This window comes from Oreochromis niloticus, linkage group LG7 (genome assembly GCF_001858045.2).
Source record: "Oreochromis niloticus isolate F11D_XX linkage group LG7, O_niloticus_UMD_NMBU, whole genome shotgun sequence".
Classification (NCBI taxonomy): Eukaryota; Metazoa; Chordata; class Actinopteri; order Cichliformes; family Cichlidae; genus Oreochromis; species Oreochromis niloticus.
In genome coordinates this window covers 30,120,609-30,136,230 of record NC_031972.2, presented here as the reverse complement: position 1 = coordinate 30,136,230, position 15,622 = coordinate 30,120,609, and the positions used below count along the sequence as shown (strand labels likewise).

Genomic DNA, 15,622 nt, shown 5'->3' with positions numbered 1-15,622 from the left:
CTCACAAACCATTTTATTCATGCATTTTATTCACAACAGAACATAGAAAATGTATAAATGTTTTAAAGAAAAATGTATTTTTGAAATTGATGGCATCAACACCTCTCAAAAAAGTTAGGACAGGGCCATGTTTACCACTGTGAAGCATCCCCTCTCCAATAAAAAATAGTCCGTTAACACCTGAGAGCTGAGGAGACCAATTTATACACATCTGTTGTTCCATTCTAGAAACCTATCTGCTCAGCAATCCAAATATTTTCAATCAGTGAAAGGTCTGCAGTGCTGGCAGGCCAGTTCAGCAGCCAGACTCTGCTGCTAATAATTCTGTGCTGTTAGAATAGATGCAGTATGTGCTTTAATATTATCTTGTTTAAATATAAAGGTCCTTCCCTACAAAATTGCTGTATAGATGGAAACATTTGTTGCTCTAAAACATTTCTGTACCTTTCGCTGTTGATAGTTATTCATTTCCATGAATAACTATTTTAAATCGAGCTGATGCCAAGCATGTCCAAGAGATTTCTCCAGATTTTCTTATCCTTTATTATTTACTGTGTCTTATATTCTGTGCTGTAGATGCGGAGATAGTCAAAGTCTTCCCAGCTGTTCCACAATTTGTAGATGTGTTTTTTTGGTTTATTTTTTGGTGAATGTTTGTCCATCTTTACTTCTGAGAAAGTTTGTAGTCATGTCTCAGATCTGCTGCCAGTTTACCTGAATAATTGCAAAGCCTCACTTTTTAGTATCTCTTTCTTTTCTGGCCTTTTGTTGCCCTGTCCCAACTTCTTTTTGAAACATACTGCTGCCATCAAGTTCAAAATGTTAAAATATATTTTCATGAAATAACATTTAATATGATTTCAGTGTTCTGATATAAATAAAATATGGGCGTATGAGATTTGCATTCTGTTTATTCACATTTACACAGGATTACAGCTTTTTTGGAACTGGTGTTGTACACACTGCATACTATAGATACAAACATCCAGTCACCTTTTGCACTACATCACATCCAGTCACAGGACAGATTAATAAATAATGAAGAAATGAAGAAATGCCAAGATTTTTACAGTGATTGTAATAAACATCATGCCCTGACTGGGTAGTTTTAGTCTACTCGGTCAGGTCATTCCAGCAGTGACATTTAATTTGCTGTCATGTAAAAATGACTATGAATGAGTTAATCTGTTACAGTATGTGAGGCAGATCATGTGGATTCTTTTATGTATTATTCTTTTATAACTGAGCATACACACAATGGACAAAAACAAACAAATGGCCGACTGTACCCTCATACACACAATAATAACATGGACTGAATCACCACTTACAACTACTGGCACTTTATATAACTACTGTATAATTTATCCATATATCTCACTGATCTCAACTGCACTACTGTAAATGCTGTACAGACAATCATACTGTACAAGACAATAATTATAGTTCTACACTGTTTATTAATACTCGCAATTATATATTTATAATCTGCTATTGCTTTTCATATTTATAACCATACGTATACTTGTTCATAGCCTGTACATCGTTTGCACACTCACTACAGTTATAGCCTGTACATACTTATAGTTATAGTATATTCATAACATACCTTCATACTGTGTACATTGTAACACATCTATAATAGATCTATATTTTGTAATATATCTATATTATTGCTAAAGCACTTCTGGATGGATGCAAACTGAATTTCATTGCCTTGTACTTGTGACATGTGCAATGACAATAAAGTTGAATTCTATTCTATTCTATGTGAGGACCCAAATGAAGGCCACAAAAGACAAAGACGGGAATTAACTGAAAGCGTGCCGTTTATTTAGGCAGATATAGCCAATGGGGAAGAAACATAAATAACAAACTAACAGAGGATTGCCTGAACTGGAGAAACTAAAAAAAAGACAAAACCCAGAACATTAGAGAAACACTGGAAACACGGGAGGGACACAGGAGAGCCACGGGGGAAAGCACCCGCGATGGCAACGGTTGGGGGGAAACTCACACAATATATACAGACAGTAGGTGATCAGGGGAAGTGGAAACACAGGGGGAACACAGCTGATACAAATGAATCTGACGCCACAGGGAAGGCAAAACTAAACATGCTGAACATCGACCACGAGACTGTCAAAATAAAACAGGAAAAAGGCAGACTAAGACACTCTGACTTAACAAGGGAACAAGGAAGTGACAATGGGAGATGAGATGCGGACATAACTATGGAGCAACATACAGAGGACAAAACAGACAGGAGAGGCATGGAACAAACGTACACAAACAGAGACACAGAGAGGGGCACAGAGAACAAAGACTCAAGGGAACCTAATAAACAAATAACTAAACTGATCATAAGTAAACTCAGCGAGGTAATAAGAATAAACTCAGAACTAACCAGTTAAATGAAAAATAATAATCATACTAATACATAACAGATACCAAAACACAAGAAAATTCAAAACACAAACCATGACAGTAACCAGAACTGTTTTGAGTTACTAACCTCAGTGGTCAGTGTATGAGCATCAGGTACATAATTAAGAAGATAAACAAGGTATAATCTTGGGTGGGAATAAACAAACAGTACATGGGAGATGCATAGTTCGCCTCACAAAACGGCCGAAAACCCTTAGAAATGAAATCATTCTCATTCTGACCAGAGTACCTGATGAGGATGGTGATGGAAGTGTTGAAGTAGTTTTGAAGATAATCATAAACCACAATATGAACAAATACAATAAAATACGGTACAGTAAAAATACAGGGAAACTCAGCTGAGTTTACGCCATGCTGGCGCTTGTGGTGCCTTTGCAGAGCCATCTTACGTTGGAAACCCTTTGGACAAATGTCACAGTGGTAAGGTTTGAAGCCTGAGTGTGACCACTGATGTGTGATCAGGTTGGAGCTTTGGCTGAAAGCATTGCCACAAATTTCACATTTGTGAGGCTTTTCACCTAGAAAAATAAAAACACAAATGTACAGATAAAAAAAAAATGAAGTAAAATATGTATAAAAGAGTTACAGTTCCCTTTTCACTGCTTCTGCAAAATCAAGGTTGCTAAAATAATGCAGAATATTTTTCCAATGAAAAATAACAAACAGGAATCAGGCCACTGCACAGGTTTTTAAAAAATACTGTCAACAAATACATAGATTTTTCTCTTACAGAACTCGGAAGCAAGAAAAACAATTAAATTGCAAATGAACAGGATACTTGTTCTTTTTCTGATTCATCAGCAGTTTTATTCCTGTTGGAATCCCCTGCTGCATTAAACAAAGCTGATGTGAATCATATAAAGGTTTCATTTCATCCCATCATCACATTAATGTTCATAAGCTGTGGAATAGTTAAGATATTTACCAGTGTGAACGCGTGTGTGCTTCTTCATATCAGACCTCCGATGAAACCTCTTGTTACAGTACTGGCAGGGGTAAGGCCTGATGTCCGAATGGATTATCAGATGTCTTTTGAGTGCAAAGGAACGATTAAAAGTTTTGCTACAGACCTCGCACTCAAATCTTTTTTCCTGTAATCAGAAAAAAGAGCTTCATTACAAAAGTGAAGTTTGCCCATTTATCAAAGAATTGCATATGATCGCATTTAGTGTTAAATATTCAAGCATAACTGTAAAGTCAACTGTAAAGTTAAGGAAATGTTAGTAGTAGTAAGAAGTACTGCTCATAGCTGTGTTATGCTGCAGAAATCAAAGCTGTTTGTTTAACAGGCAAAGTGAATAAAATAAAGAGGGGTGCATTATGGAAATTGAAGAATTTGGGGCAAGATAATTAATGGAAAATTCTGTTTCCACTGATATTGGCTGATTTACCTTTGAGTGGATGTTCATATGCTGTCTCAAGCTGACAACATGACCAAAAGATTTATTGCACAGTATGCAGACAAAGGGCTTCTTTCTTTTGTGAGACCTTCTGCTGTGGACCTCAAGTCCATGAACGGTTGAGTAAACCTAAAACAGAGTAAGTCCATCAGTGGAAGAATATGAGACACTGACAGTTTAAAATAGACAGCTTTTTTTCTCATTAAATTGGATACACTTCAGGTTTGTACACAAAGGACAGGTGCACTGAAAAGTAAATATGGATGTATTTTTTTTCTCTTGCTTCTTGACACATGCATGCATGCATGGTCTTTACCTTTTGACAGACAACACAACTATAGTCACTTGAAGTTGGGGAACAGTGTTTTCTGAGCGGCTGGTTGTCTGAGGCTACAGACACAGAGAGAAAAAAAAGAGAGAAGATCTTGTTACGGGTTCGAAATTGAGGATGAGAGTAAAACAATGATAGTCCAGAAGAGGTGGTTCAAACAATTGATTTTAATGAATGCACGCAGCGTGGAGAGGTGCAAACTGCAGAACAGTTGTACATCTCTACCCAAAATACACTCTAGATTGCTTTTATAACATCAGGGTATTGTAACGCCCCTTCTTGCGTTTACAAGCACATAATTTGCATGTACAGAACATTCATGTATTTTAAGAATTAACTGCAACATAGAGGTTCCTCCTTGTGGCATACTCTTAAGAATATGGTGATGATCTAAGGCCTTTGAGGTCACCATGGGCTGGACATCCTTCCGTCACCTGTAACTAGGCAAACTCAAATGCAACAAGAAGCTGAATACATTCAGGCCTTTGCTCAGCTACTTTTTTACTGTAACAATATACTCAGCATATGAGTTATGATATATATATATATATTTAACTCAATCATTTTAAAGTAGTTATACTGCACCTGTAATAAACATGTTAATATTTGATTATGATAACCCCTATAATATAAATTATAACATAATGCCAGCAACTTCAATAAACACTTTGATGAAATGATAATTAATGCAATAATAAGATGATGGTTATGTAAAATAATCCCTGTAATTCCACAATTCCCTCTCTTGACGTCTTCCACCATTCCCAGGTCCACTACCTTCGCTCTGACCCTCTCTAGCTGTCCCCTGACTCAGCAAATCAGACAATAACCTCCTGTCCTCTAGGTGGTCTAGTACTAAACACCAGCCCCCACTTGAAAACACTTCATGCTTAGGTAATCTCCGCTCCTCTTCTGGGTCTCTCTCTAGTGGAAATCTTCTCCTGTAAGGGATAGAAAACAAACAACCTTTCTCTGCTATACCTTACTAACTTACTGTGTTCATCTCAGGTTCCTGTCATTATTCAAAGTTAGTTCACAATATCATATCAGGCAAAATCACAAACCCTACTGCCACGTCTGCTTTGTTAAGCTCTTCAGTTAGACTCTGTACCGGTTTGCCAATCTGTGTGTACATGCCTCTACACTTTTAATGTCTAAATTCACATGTGTATGTATGTGCACTTGTATGTCAATCTACATCTATCAGTCAATCATTTTTCAGATATAAGGCGTTAATGTGAGAAATGTTTCCTGACTATTAACTCCTGATACTCGAGGAACTTTCCTGTTTGCCGAACTTCCTAGGTTTGGCCTTTTACACTTTTACTAAAGAAATTTTAACAGAGCCCAAAGACATTTTTATTTTGCTCCTGCGCTTGACAGGTTAAGCGAAGTTATTTTTTGTTTTGTTTTGAAATTTTTCCCTTCTGTGTGTGTGTGTGTACATAAGTAAGAATATAATAATCAACCTAAGATCCCTGGTTTGCAAATGATTTTCTGCCCCCGCTGCAGGGCAACATCATGTGGTGGTGAGTCTATGTTGGCTAGTTTAATGCAGATATATAACAGTTGCTTGATTGCATGGACCACGGAGAGTTGCACAGTTTTAATGTATTTGGAGAGTTCAATACACAGTTTAAACATAGGTTACTCACATTTCTAGCCTGATTGTTTCCCAATAAAAGTGAAATCAAACATTACATTTGATTTTACTTATGTATTATCCTGTTCTGGGCTCTATCCATTATATTAACTTTATTTAATCTCAATACTCTTTATGTGTGTGAGCAACGCTTTTAGTCTTATTAAACACAACCCAAGTAAAATACACACCATCCCCATGTCAGCCTAAATCTCCGCTAAAAAGCACACTTCAAAGTTTTCTATCTGGATTTATGCCTCCTTTGGCTTCAAGCATATACATAACATGCAAAGGTTACTGTTAATGCCAGTTAAACAAGTTTCCATTATCTACGACATTTTATTTCACCCGACTCACCTTCACACATTTCCTGTTCACTTATTGCATATTTATCTTTAACACCTTTTACCTCAGTAGTTGCTAAGCAGAAACAAAGCAACCTGTGGTCCACCTTTACCCTGTAAAATAAACCCCTGTCATGTTTGTGTCTGTAAGCATGTTTTGCATTCATTCATTACACTCCCCGCCATTCCCGCAAGTTAGGAGCTGTAAAGTTGAAAGCTGCATCAAGTCCAGGCCTTTGGCCTGGCCTATATTTAAATCATGTGTGTTTGTAAGCGTGCATGCAATTCACCTGCTATGTTCTCATCTTCCCTCAACATGTATCACCTGGACACTCTCACCAGTGAAGCTTAAAACCCTTTTGGACGGAACATCAACTCTAAACAAGCACAGTTATGCATTGTGTATAAAATGAACTCAACCTGTAAATAGAGACATCACTGTTATGACCAACATCGACCTCTGCACAGCTCAGACGCCAGTTGCAAGAGCTCTCTAACATTAGAATCATCAACTGTGACCTATATAGTGTTATTTCGGTACTTTATACTTCACACATTTTGAACGTTGTTTATATGGGGAGTTCCTCTTTTTGTGTCTATATTTATTAATATGCCTTGTGCACTAAAGCTTCCTGTTTTTCAGTCTGGCTGAGAGCATCAGGAGAGAAGCTCCAGAGAGGCATATAACAAAAGAGATCTTCTCAACGTGTTGTATATTTTCAATATTTCCTTATTATTTTGTCATAAAATAAATCACCCAAATAACTTAAGCTGTGTGACAGCACCTTGCGTTTACGCCGGGCTGTGAGCTGCCCTGAAGCTACACCCCCTTTTACCCCATTTACTTTCTCAATCTTAGTTTAAACTATTCCTGACCTTCTCCTTCTCTCGTCTGATCATCTCAAGTACGTCCTGTACCAAATTTGCTTCCTCTTTTCAAGCCCCACATTTAATTACAAGCTCAAACATATTTGCCCTATATTGCTGTCTCGACGTGTTTCCTGTCAACTTAACAGAGTTATTCTCAAAACTCAAAGCTGAAGTTCCCCTTTTCTAAGTCTGTATGTTCTACAAGAGAGCAAGTCGGTAAACAAGTTTATCATCACAAAGGTTATTAGGTAAAGGTCACGTAGACATTTGCTTAGTAACCCTAAAAGAACACATTTCATGTAGCTAATCGCATATATTAACACCCCCCTTTTTGTGACACATCTCATGTGTTACAAACTCAAAATCCTTCACTCAGGTTAGGGAATTAAAAGAAGAGTTTAGTCCTATCATATTATGTATAAATGCTCCGGAGCTTCAAACCTGTATTTAAGGAATGAAATCAAATTAATCATCATGTCAAATCCTTTCTTGGCTCCATCCACAGCCTGCATCCTTGAAACGTCCTAGAAACAAAAACCTGTGTGTTAACCAGAACATCACCTTTTATACTCAGTTTCTCCACTTATGATCCAACCTGTGTTATAACAGAAAAGTTAAAACAGAACAATTATCAGTCATGTGTCCAACCTTAGTCCAGTCTTTTGTCAGTGTCCAGTCGGTCCAACCTATGGTCTGCCTGGTCCGTCCATTCACCTGTCCATTCCCACACATTCACTCACACGCATTACCATCAGGTATTGCTGACAGTGGAGACTATCTCGCAAATATTCAGTCTTCACTCTCAGCAACATCAACTCATTTATTTGTTTTACTTTGTTTTTAAGAAAATAGTTCTTTCTGCTTTTGGACTGGATTGGCTCGCGGCAATCCTTTTAGACAGAGAGTTAGCCTTCTCCTCTGCCTATTGTAATCTGGAGAAGGTCACCGAGAATTTTCAGCGCTGTTATCCACTCTTTTGCAGGCCTGCTTAGAACAAAAATGAGAAAAAGAGAGCTGATTATTAGCTCATCAAAACACAAAACAAAATCACCTGACAGGTTTTTTCTAAGTGCACTGTTATAGAAACTATGGGCCCTTTTAGACATGTCCATGTTTATCAAAACTCCCTCTATTAAAAATAAAACAACAACCTCAAAAATCTTCAACAATCTGAAATTTCACCCGTTCGACACACTGAAAACCTCGCCAAAAGCTGCACCGTTTCGTACACAACAATATCCCCCTTTAGGCACTTTACCATACTCAGATTCAGCCTAAGATCTTACAACAATGTGTCAACACTAATTTATAAACCTCCTAATCAAATTTGCACCTCTGAACAATCTACCCCTCCTTTAAGGCCTCAATCACACACACACAGCAAGCTCCTCTGTCCACATTCACACAAGCTCTCAAACTTTTTCCATACTCAGCCATATCTCAACAATTTAACTTGGCAAAAGAAATACTTTTTTAAACCTCATGCCACTATTCAATTATTTTCATTTTCTTTCTATACTAATCACTTGTTTTGATCACTCAGTGCAAAAGCACTGCTAAGTCACCCTTTTAGACTAGTTTAATCAGTTTATTCAACATTCACACCATTCTATCACTCATACAAGTAGCAAGCCGATCTTCATTGCGTATGTTTGTGTGTGCTATTTTGCATATATGGCTTCACAGTCTCACAGACACTTTCCCATTCTCCAGTTAAAGAGTCAGTTTTCTCCGTCCCCCAATCACTAACCCAAATTTTATTTCCCCACCTTAAATCACAGCCCTGCTGGTCTTCCACCACCAGTTAGGGCTTGCGGTCAGGTTCCTGGACACTGTAAACAATTCAACCAGAAACTTGCCTTAACATATCCATTCATGTTAACCTGTAGTTTCATCCGACTCCTGGATCTGGAGAATTGGTCCAGATCTGCTTGCCCCTAAAAATAACAAACTAAAACATTTTCATTATTATCACGGACGCCTAAACGACCCACTTCTCTTTTTCTAGTCAAAAATACCAATTATGCCATGTATGTAAGCGTGTTCTTCCTTGCGTTATGTGGTCATGTAAATGCAGTGTAAGCTGTTTTCTTCATTGCATCCTTATGTATTTATTGCATTTTCATGTATTCATATTTAATTTATGCATCTTTTCACTGAGCTCTAGATTCAAACTATCTCACTTCTGATTCGTTTCAAAAATAATCTCACATGTAACAATTGGTATATGTGTGTTTTCTATTCATTAATATAATTGTCAGTTATTTTGATTATCTTTACCTTTTGTATTGTTTACCTCTTTGTTGTGATATGGTGGACATCCCTAAACTATCCCGAGTTCAGGGTTCAATTTCAATCCAATCATCTCCTATCTTCTCGCAGTCAAACTCGTCCAGCTTCATCTCTCACTGGTCCTTTTTCATTCACAGTGTCCTGTTCGGGCTTCAGAGCCCCAGCAAACACAGTGTGTTTCTTCTCTGTTTTGATCTTTCAGTATTTCCTCTTCCTTCAGTCTTATTTTCATTTGCTGTGTTTTCTTCTGCATCCATCTTTTCAGTCTTTTCTTCCAAGATTGCTCCAAGCTTGGCAAATATGACAGTCAGTGCCTTCAAGCAGACATATCACGCTGTTCTTCACCCGCATGCATGTTGCATCACGTGCTTTCTTCCATGCTGCTGGACTCATCAGTCGTTGTCAGTGTTACTGCTTTCGCCTGCACTGTCTTTTAGCTTCCGTTACTTCTTGACGTCCACGATGTTCTATCGGTCTTCATCAGAAAATTGACTGTCCTTTACGTGTCTTCTCGGGGTGAAGGACAAAGTGAGAGCTCAAGCTGCACAATTTCGAGCCAAAGACTGGCTTATTCTCCCAATTCTTTTAATCTACTTTTCTGCTGCTGAACTCAAGGTTGCAAAGTTGAAAGACGCCCACCTGTATTGACACACTAAACCATATAATTAGTAATATATGCATTTTTCTTAAAGGCTTCATTTGCTTCATGTGCCTAGAGTTAACTCCTCTATCTCTCTGTGTTCTTTCTGTACACACTCAGTTCCTTTTATGGGCATGCATTTCCTGTCCCAGACACACACATTTTAATAGCGCTCTTTCACACATCACCATTCTTTAGGTCAGTTTTGTAGCATCAGTCACACAATAATTTCTTGAGTGGGTGTACTAAGTGCATATACTTATGTGTTTTTAAACAGAAAAATAAACTCAACCTCTCATAACATCAGTCAAGGTCCATTATCTTCATAGACCCAAAAGTAAGCATATTATTTCCCTAGTCAAAAGTCAAACCGTTACTCACAGTAATTTTTAATCTAACAGCCTTTGTGTTTTGAAACTAAAAAGAGGAAGGAACAGCGCCCAATTTAAACTGCGCATGTTGTCACTCAACAACACACACACAGAAAATGTAACTGTATATATTATCTCAAACTGAAACAGAACCCATCTAAAAATCCTAAAACATCTTACTTCGACACCCCAAAACACACATCGCTTACAGACATCTTTATTAATTAAATTATCTCAAATTCAATTTCACTTCTCAGAACCCAGGTAACGGTCTTAAGTATCAACAGTTTATGTATCCTATCTCAAAACCCCGCAAAAGTCATACAGTCATGGCAAGAAATAAAACTTTACTTACAATATTGTAATAAACAACTCCAGCGTCTTAAATACAGGCATCAGCCATGTGTAGCAGTCTCTATAAACTTCCTATCAGTCTTACACAGTTTTACCTAGTACAGACACGTGTCAAGCAAACCCCATACTCATATTCTACAGTTATCATGAAATACTTATCATAATCAACCACAGTCACACAAATATAATAAACATAAACTGCATTTCTTCCCTTAAAACACAGATTGAAGTCGTCCTTAACCCTGGCTCTGCAGTCAGTCATTAGCCACTCATTCGTAAACAGGAAATGTCACTCTAAATAAGTCACAGGCATCTCATTTACATAGACACAGACACACTCTCAAAATAAACAGCCTGCTGCAGTGCCCGTGGCAGACAGAGCCTATATACAAACATAAAAATTATAACACAGAGACGTCTGATAAATTAAATAATATTTACAAGGCCTTAAATTGCACAACCTACATAATTTAGACAAAATTTGAATTAACCCTCCAAGGGACAAACTCCAAGTTTTTGATAATCAGTGACCCAGTATCAGGTCCAACCTGTGTCTGGTCTAATTGCTAAAGTTCCTAAGTCAATTTAAAAGCGTCCAACGCCCAAGGTCCAACCTTTACTACCCAAAAAAGTGCATAAACCGTTCCAAACGGTAAAGTGGTCCAACCACTAGTTATTCTGGAGTGCCCCAAGCTCCACAGTGACCAACTGACTATCCCTCATAGAGGACGGAGTCTAAGCGTCCCTGACTCCGGCAAGCGTTACCTCTGAGCGATGCACTTCCTAGAACTTTCCACAGTTCCGTTCTACATGAATTTAATTACGTTTTAAAGACATCCTATGAAACCACCAACCCACTTTATTGATGCCCAAGCCCAGCTTTGTATTCAATTATAACTGTATGACCATATACAGATTTCAAATGACCTATTTCCTAAATTCAGTAGTCCAACTACTTTAAATTCTCTTTCCTTAGCAGTCCAACTGCATTTAAATCCTCATAGCAGTCCAACTGCTTTTCCTTTAATCAGTACTGTCACTTAACCTTACATTATCATTACTTCAACTTCAATTCTCATGAGATTTTCACCAAAATCAAAACAGACCCTTACCAGTAATTTTCAGTGAGTAGACTTTCAATTTTGTCAGAACCAATTCAGCACTGTTTGGAAATAATTCAACAGGTAGTGCCTTACCTTTGAATAAGCCGGCTTATGTCCACTCACTTCGACCACTGACTCGTGTCTGCCTGTTTGAGCACCTTGGACCCTCTCAGTCTCAACCTCCACCTTTTCTCCCTCAACCCTCGGCCAATGCACCAAATGTTACGGGTTCGAAATTGAGGATGAGAGTAAAACAATGATAGTCCAGAAGAGGTGGTTCAAACAATTGATTTTAATGAATGCACGCAGCGTGGAGAGGTGCAAACTGCAGAACAGTTGTACATCTCTACCCAAAATACACTCTAGATTGCTTTTATAACATCAGGGTATTGTAACGCCCCTTCTTGCGTTTACAAGCACATAATTTGCATGTACAGAACATTCATGTATTTTAAGAATTAACTGCAACATAGAGGTTCCTCCTTGTGGCATACTCTTAAGAATATGGTGATGATCTAAGGCCTTTGAGGTCACCATGGGCTGGACATCCTTCCGTCACCTGTAACTAGGCAAACTCAAATGCAACAAGAAGCTGAATACATTCAGGCCTTTGCTCAGCTACTTTTTTACTGTAACAATATACTCAGCATATGAGTTATGATATATATATATATATTTAACTCAATCATTTTAAAGTAGTTATACTGCACCTGTAATAAACATGTTAATATTTGATTATGATAACCCCTATAATATAAATTATAACATAATGCCAGCAACTTCAATAAACACTTTGATGAAATGATAATTAATGCAATGATAAGATGATGGTTATGTAAAATAATCCCTGTAATTCCACAATCTCCGTTACTCAATAATAATAATTAAAGTAATAATAGTACTAATTAAAGTAAGCAGGATTCAAGCTTTGCCTCCTCCTCCGCAAAACAACAAGAGGCAGACTGCCCCTTCTGATTACTATAAATCCGTAATAAATTTAAAATCGAACGTCAAATGTCTGAGTGATTATAGACTAATTAAATATCCCATGAGGAGAAAAAAAAAAAAAAAATGGATGGTTGGAAGATTTAAAAAACAAAAAACATACTAAAAAAAACCTCCCTGATTAAACACGTTTATAATCTACTCTGATTATTTTAACCGCTGTATTTCTCATATAGTTTTACAATCTCTAAAATCTTTTTTTTTTTTTTCAAACCTTACCTGAAAATACCGGCTCATTTTCGTCTTGAATGGTTGTCATTCGCCTGAAAAACTTTCTGATCTTCACCATGAAACATCTCGGCATAATGATACTGCTGAAAACCAGAAACATATTAAATGCATTGTTTTGTTTTTTTGTTTTGCTTTTTGTTTTTTAATGCACGAAGTAGTCAAAAACTGTTAAAACTCTGAGTTCACCTGTAGTAAATCCAACATCTTTCGTGCAAATTGTAGCAACTCCGACATGTACAAATTCTTTGTCGTAATTCTAAAAAATAAAAATGAAAAAAATCTCGGACTAAATGTTTAAAGTCGGTGAAAAATCCGTTCAGAGTTTGGAAGCAGCTACTCACTGTTAAATGTAGTTTCTTGTCCTTTTCCAAGAAAAATAAAAATCCTATCTGTTGAAGTTGATCCGCGGAGAAGAGATGCGCTGGTGTCGATAAAGGAAAGCAGTGTGAAGTGACAGTGACGGTAGTGACAGTTGTAGCCTACCTTTTGTTGACTCCACCCCTCACTGATTTTCATGGAAATCTGACTCTTGCCGGCTTCAAATTGTGGAAATTTGCTTAGGAAAACAAAGGGTCCTAAAAACAGTTACATCAAAGGACACCGTGGTCTTTTTTCCAGATAACATGTTTGTGAATAAAGCACGGAGAGTGATATAATTACCTTTTTAGGCTTATTTCAACTGGCTGCCAAAAAATAATCTGTATAGAAAAAACACAAAAACAAAGAACTCTTAATTTTGGTACAATTTTTTAACCAAGACCGCCAATATTGATCGGCCACTCAATAAATATAAGCTGCCAGAGTTTTAGATCCACCGTTACAAAATCACCCACAGAGCCTAAAGTGATAAGAATAAAGTGAGACCTGGAAACAGTCACGTGGGTTGCCTGCGATCCCACCACACTTGCATAGGCTCATCACCAAGGCGACAGGCACCTGTTTGTCTAGTCTTTGAGGTGACTTCAATCAGAGAAAAGTGACAAGACTTTAAAAATCACCCTATATGTGTATGTATATGCATGTATTCAAAGATGGACTGAAGGTTTTTTTTTAATGCTCAAATGTTTTATTCCTGATATTGATGTTACAGAGAGGCCTGGAGGAGCTTTCCAACCAACATATATAGCTTAAAAACAAGTGAAGGAACTCGTTTTTCCACTTCCAGCCACCACAGTTGACAAATACATGAATAATGTGCCAGAGGGGTTTAAAAAAAAACCATGGGACATCTGAAAGGTGTTGCTCTGTCTCTGAAATTAATCAGTTTTTTGATGTTTGTAACCCTTGTCACCAAAAACCATCTTTCATTAAACTTTTGTGTGGTGCAGATTACTCCCTCGTTCATCCTGTAAAATCAGGACACTGATACTGATTCCCCTGTCCCCGATTTGCAGGGAAGTCGGACTCTGATGCGAGCATCAGCTTATATACAGTTACACTAAGCACACAAGGCTCAGAGGGGAATAAAAACAATTATCTTTTTGCCATTACATAACTGTGTATAATGTGTAGAATAATTTTCAGGATTCTACACAAAAGAACTACGGGAAGCATAGTCAGAAGTTAGGAGATGACTGCTTGTGCAACACAATCATTTCTGTTTTTCATTGTCCTGACAAGGATGTGAAAAAATTCAAATTTGACTGATAATGTCTTTATTCATAGTCCAACAAGATACAAAAGATTTAAGGCTAATCTATTCAAAACTTGTGTCATTAACTACTGTCTTTCAGCTAGATTAGATGTTGCTGACCTCTCAGAGGAATATAGTTGTGATAAACCCTTATAAAACATTATTCTCAGTCCATATCTGGATCACAATGATAAAAAATGAGGCTTGCCCGTTAGAAACAACAAAGAAAAGAAGGACAAACAAACATACCTGAGGCATTGCGGGAAAATTCATGAGTCACGGGGCTGAGTCAAAATTTACTTTTGAAAACATTTGTCTCCTAATGGATCATTTAAAAAAAAAATCACAATATGTACCTCCAACATGCCAAGTTTCGAATTTGGACTTTGCCAGATAATAGAATTTTCTTTTTCCTTTTTCATGTCAATGCATGCAGTATGATATATTTTCTCTATTCATTCTTTTTTCTTTTGACTCAATGGGGCGATCGTGGCTCAAGAGTTGGGAGCTCGCTTTGTAATCGGAAGATTGCCGGTTCGAGCCCCAGCTTGGATAGTCTCGGTCATTGTGTCCTTGGGCAAGACGCTTCACCCGTTGCCTAATGGTGGTGGTCAGAGGGCCCGGTGGCGCCAGTGTCCGGCAGCCTTGCCTCTGTCAGTGCGCCCCAGGGTGGCTGTGGCTACAATGTAGCTTGCCATCACCAGTGTGTGAATGGGTGGATGACTGGATGTGTAAAGCGCTTTGGGTCCTTAGGGACTAAAGCGCTATACAAATACAGGCCATTTACCATTCTTTATTTAATGCAGTTCCAGCCGATTCAGGGATTTGTGACTGTAACCACTAAAATGTTTTCCCTAAACTGCAGGGAATAAGTAAAACGAGGGGATTTTATTAGGATAAGCCTTTTAGGAAATAATATGAATTAGAAATATAACAGAACATCTCAAATTTTGAAATG

At 37.6% G+C, this 15,622-nt stretch overlaps 1 protein-coding gene across 7 annotated transcripts; it reads right to left on the bottom strand.

Annotated features, from left to right (window-relative positions):
• Positions 1 to 1,829: 1,829 nt before the first annotated feature.
• LOC100704226 (zinc finger protein Gfi-1b) lies at positions 1,830 to 14,182 on the bottom strand. Of its 7 annotated transcripts, none has more exons than XM_025908503.1 (8): positions 13,692 to 14,182; positions 13,373 to 13,606; positions 13,218 to 13,287; positions 13,020 to 13,111; positions 4,165 to 4,238; positions 3,840 to 3,977; positions 3,374 to 3,539; positions 1,830 to 2,966 (listed from the first exon to the last, which is right to left on the bottom strand). In XM_025908503.1, the coding sequence occupies exons 2-8, from the start codon at positions 13,545 to 13,547 to the stop codon at positions 2,524 to 2,526; spliced, it is 1,158 nt and encodes a 385-aa protein (XP_025764288.1). In that variant the 5' UTR covers positions 13,548 to 13,606; positions 13,692 to 14,182; the 3' UTR covers positions 1,830 to 2,523. The 7 variants fall into 7 exon arrangements, with proteins under 7 accessions (XP_025764288.1, XP_025764289.1, XP_019209946.1 ...); XM_025908504.1 differs by having other exon boundaries at positions 13,373 to 13,587; XM_019354401.2 differs by lacking the exon at positions 13,218 to 13,287 and having other exon boundaries at positions 13,020 to 13,114.
• Between the last annotated feature and the right edge of the window lie 1,440 nt (positions 14,183 to 15,622).

Coding starts and splice junctions, on each gene's coding strand:
- LOC100704226 (XM_025908503.1), bottom strand. CDS start 13,547: ATGAAAATCAGTGAGGGGTGGAGTCAACAAAAGGTAGGCTACAACTGT. Junction 3,540..3,839: donor ATATGAACATCCACTCAAAG/GTAAATCAGCCA, acceptor TTCTGATTACAG/GAAAAAAGATTTGAGTGCGA. Junction 2,967..3,373: donor GCACACACGCGTTCACACTG/GTAAATATCTTA, acceptor TTATTTTTCTAG/GTGAAAAGCCTCACAAATGT.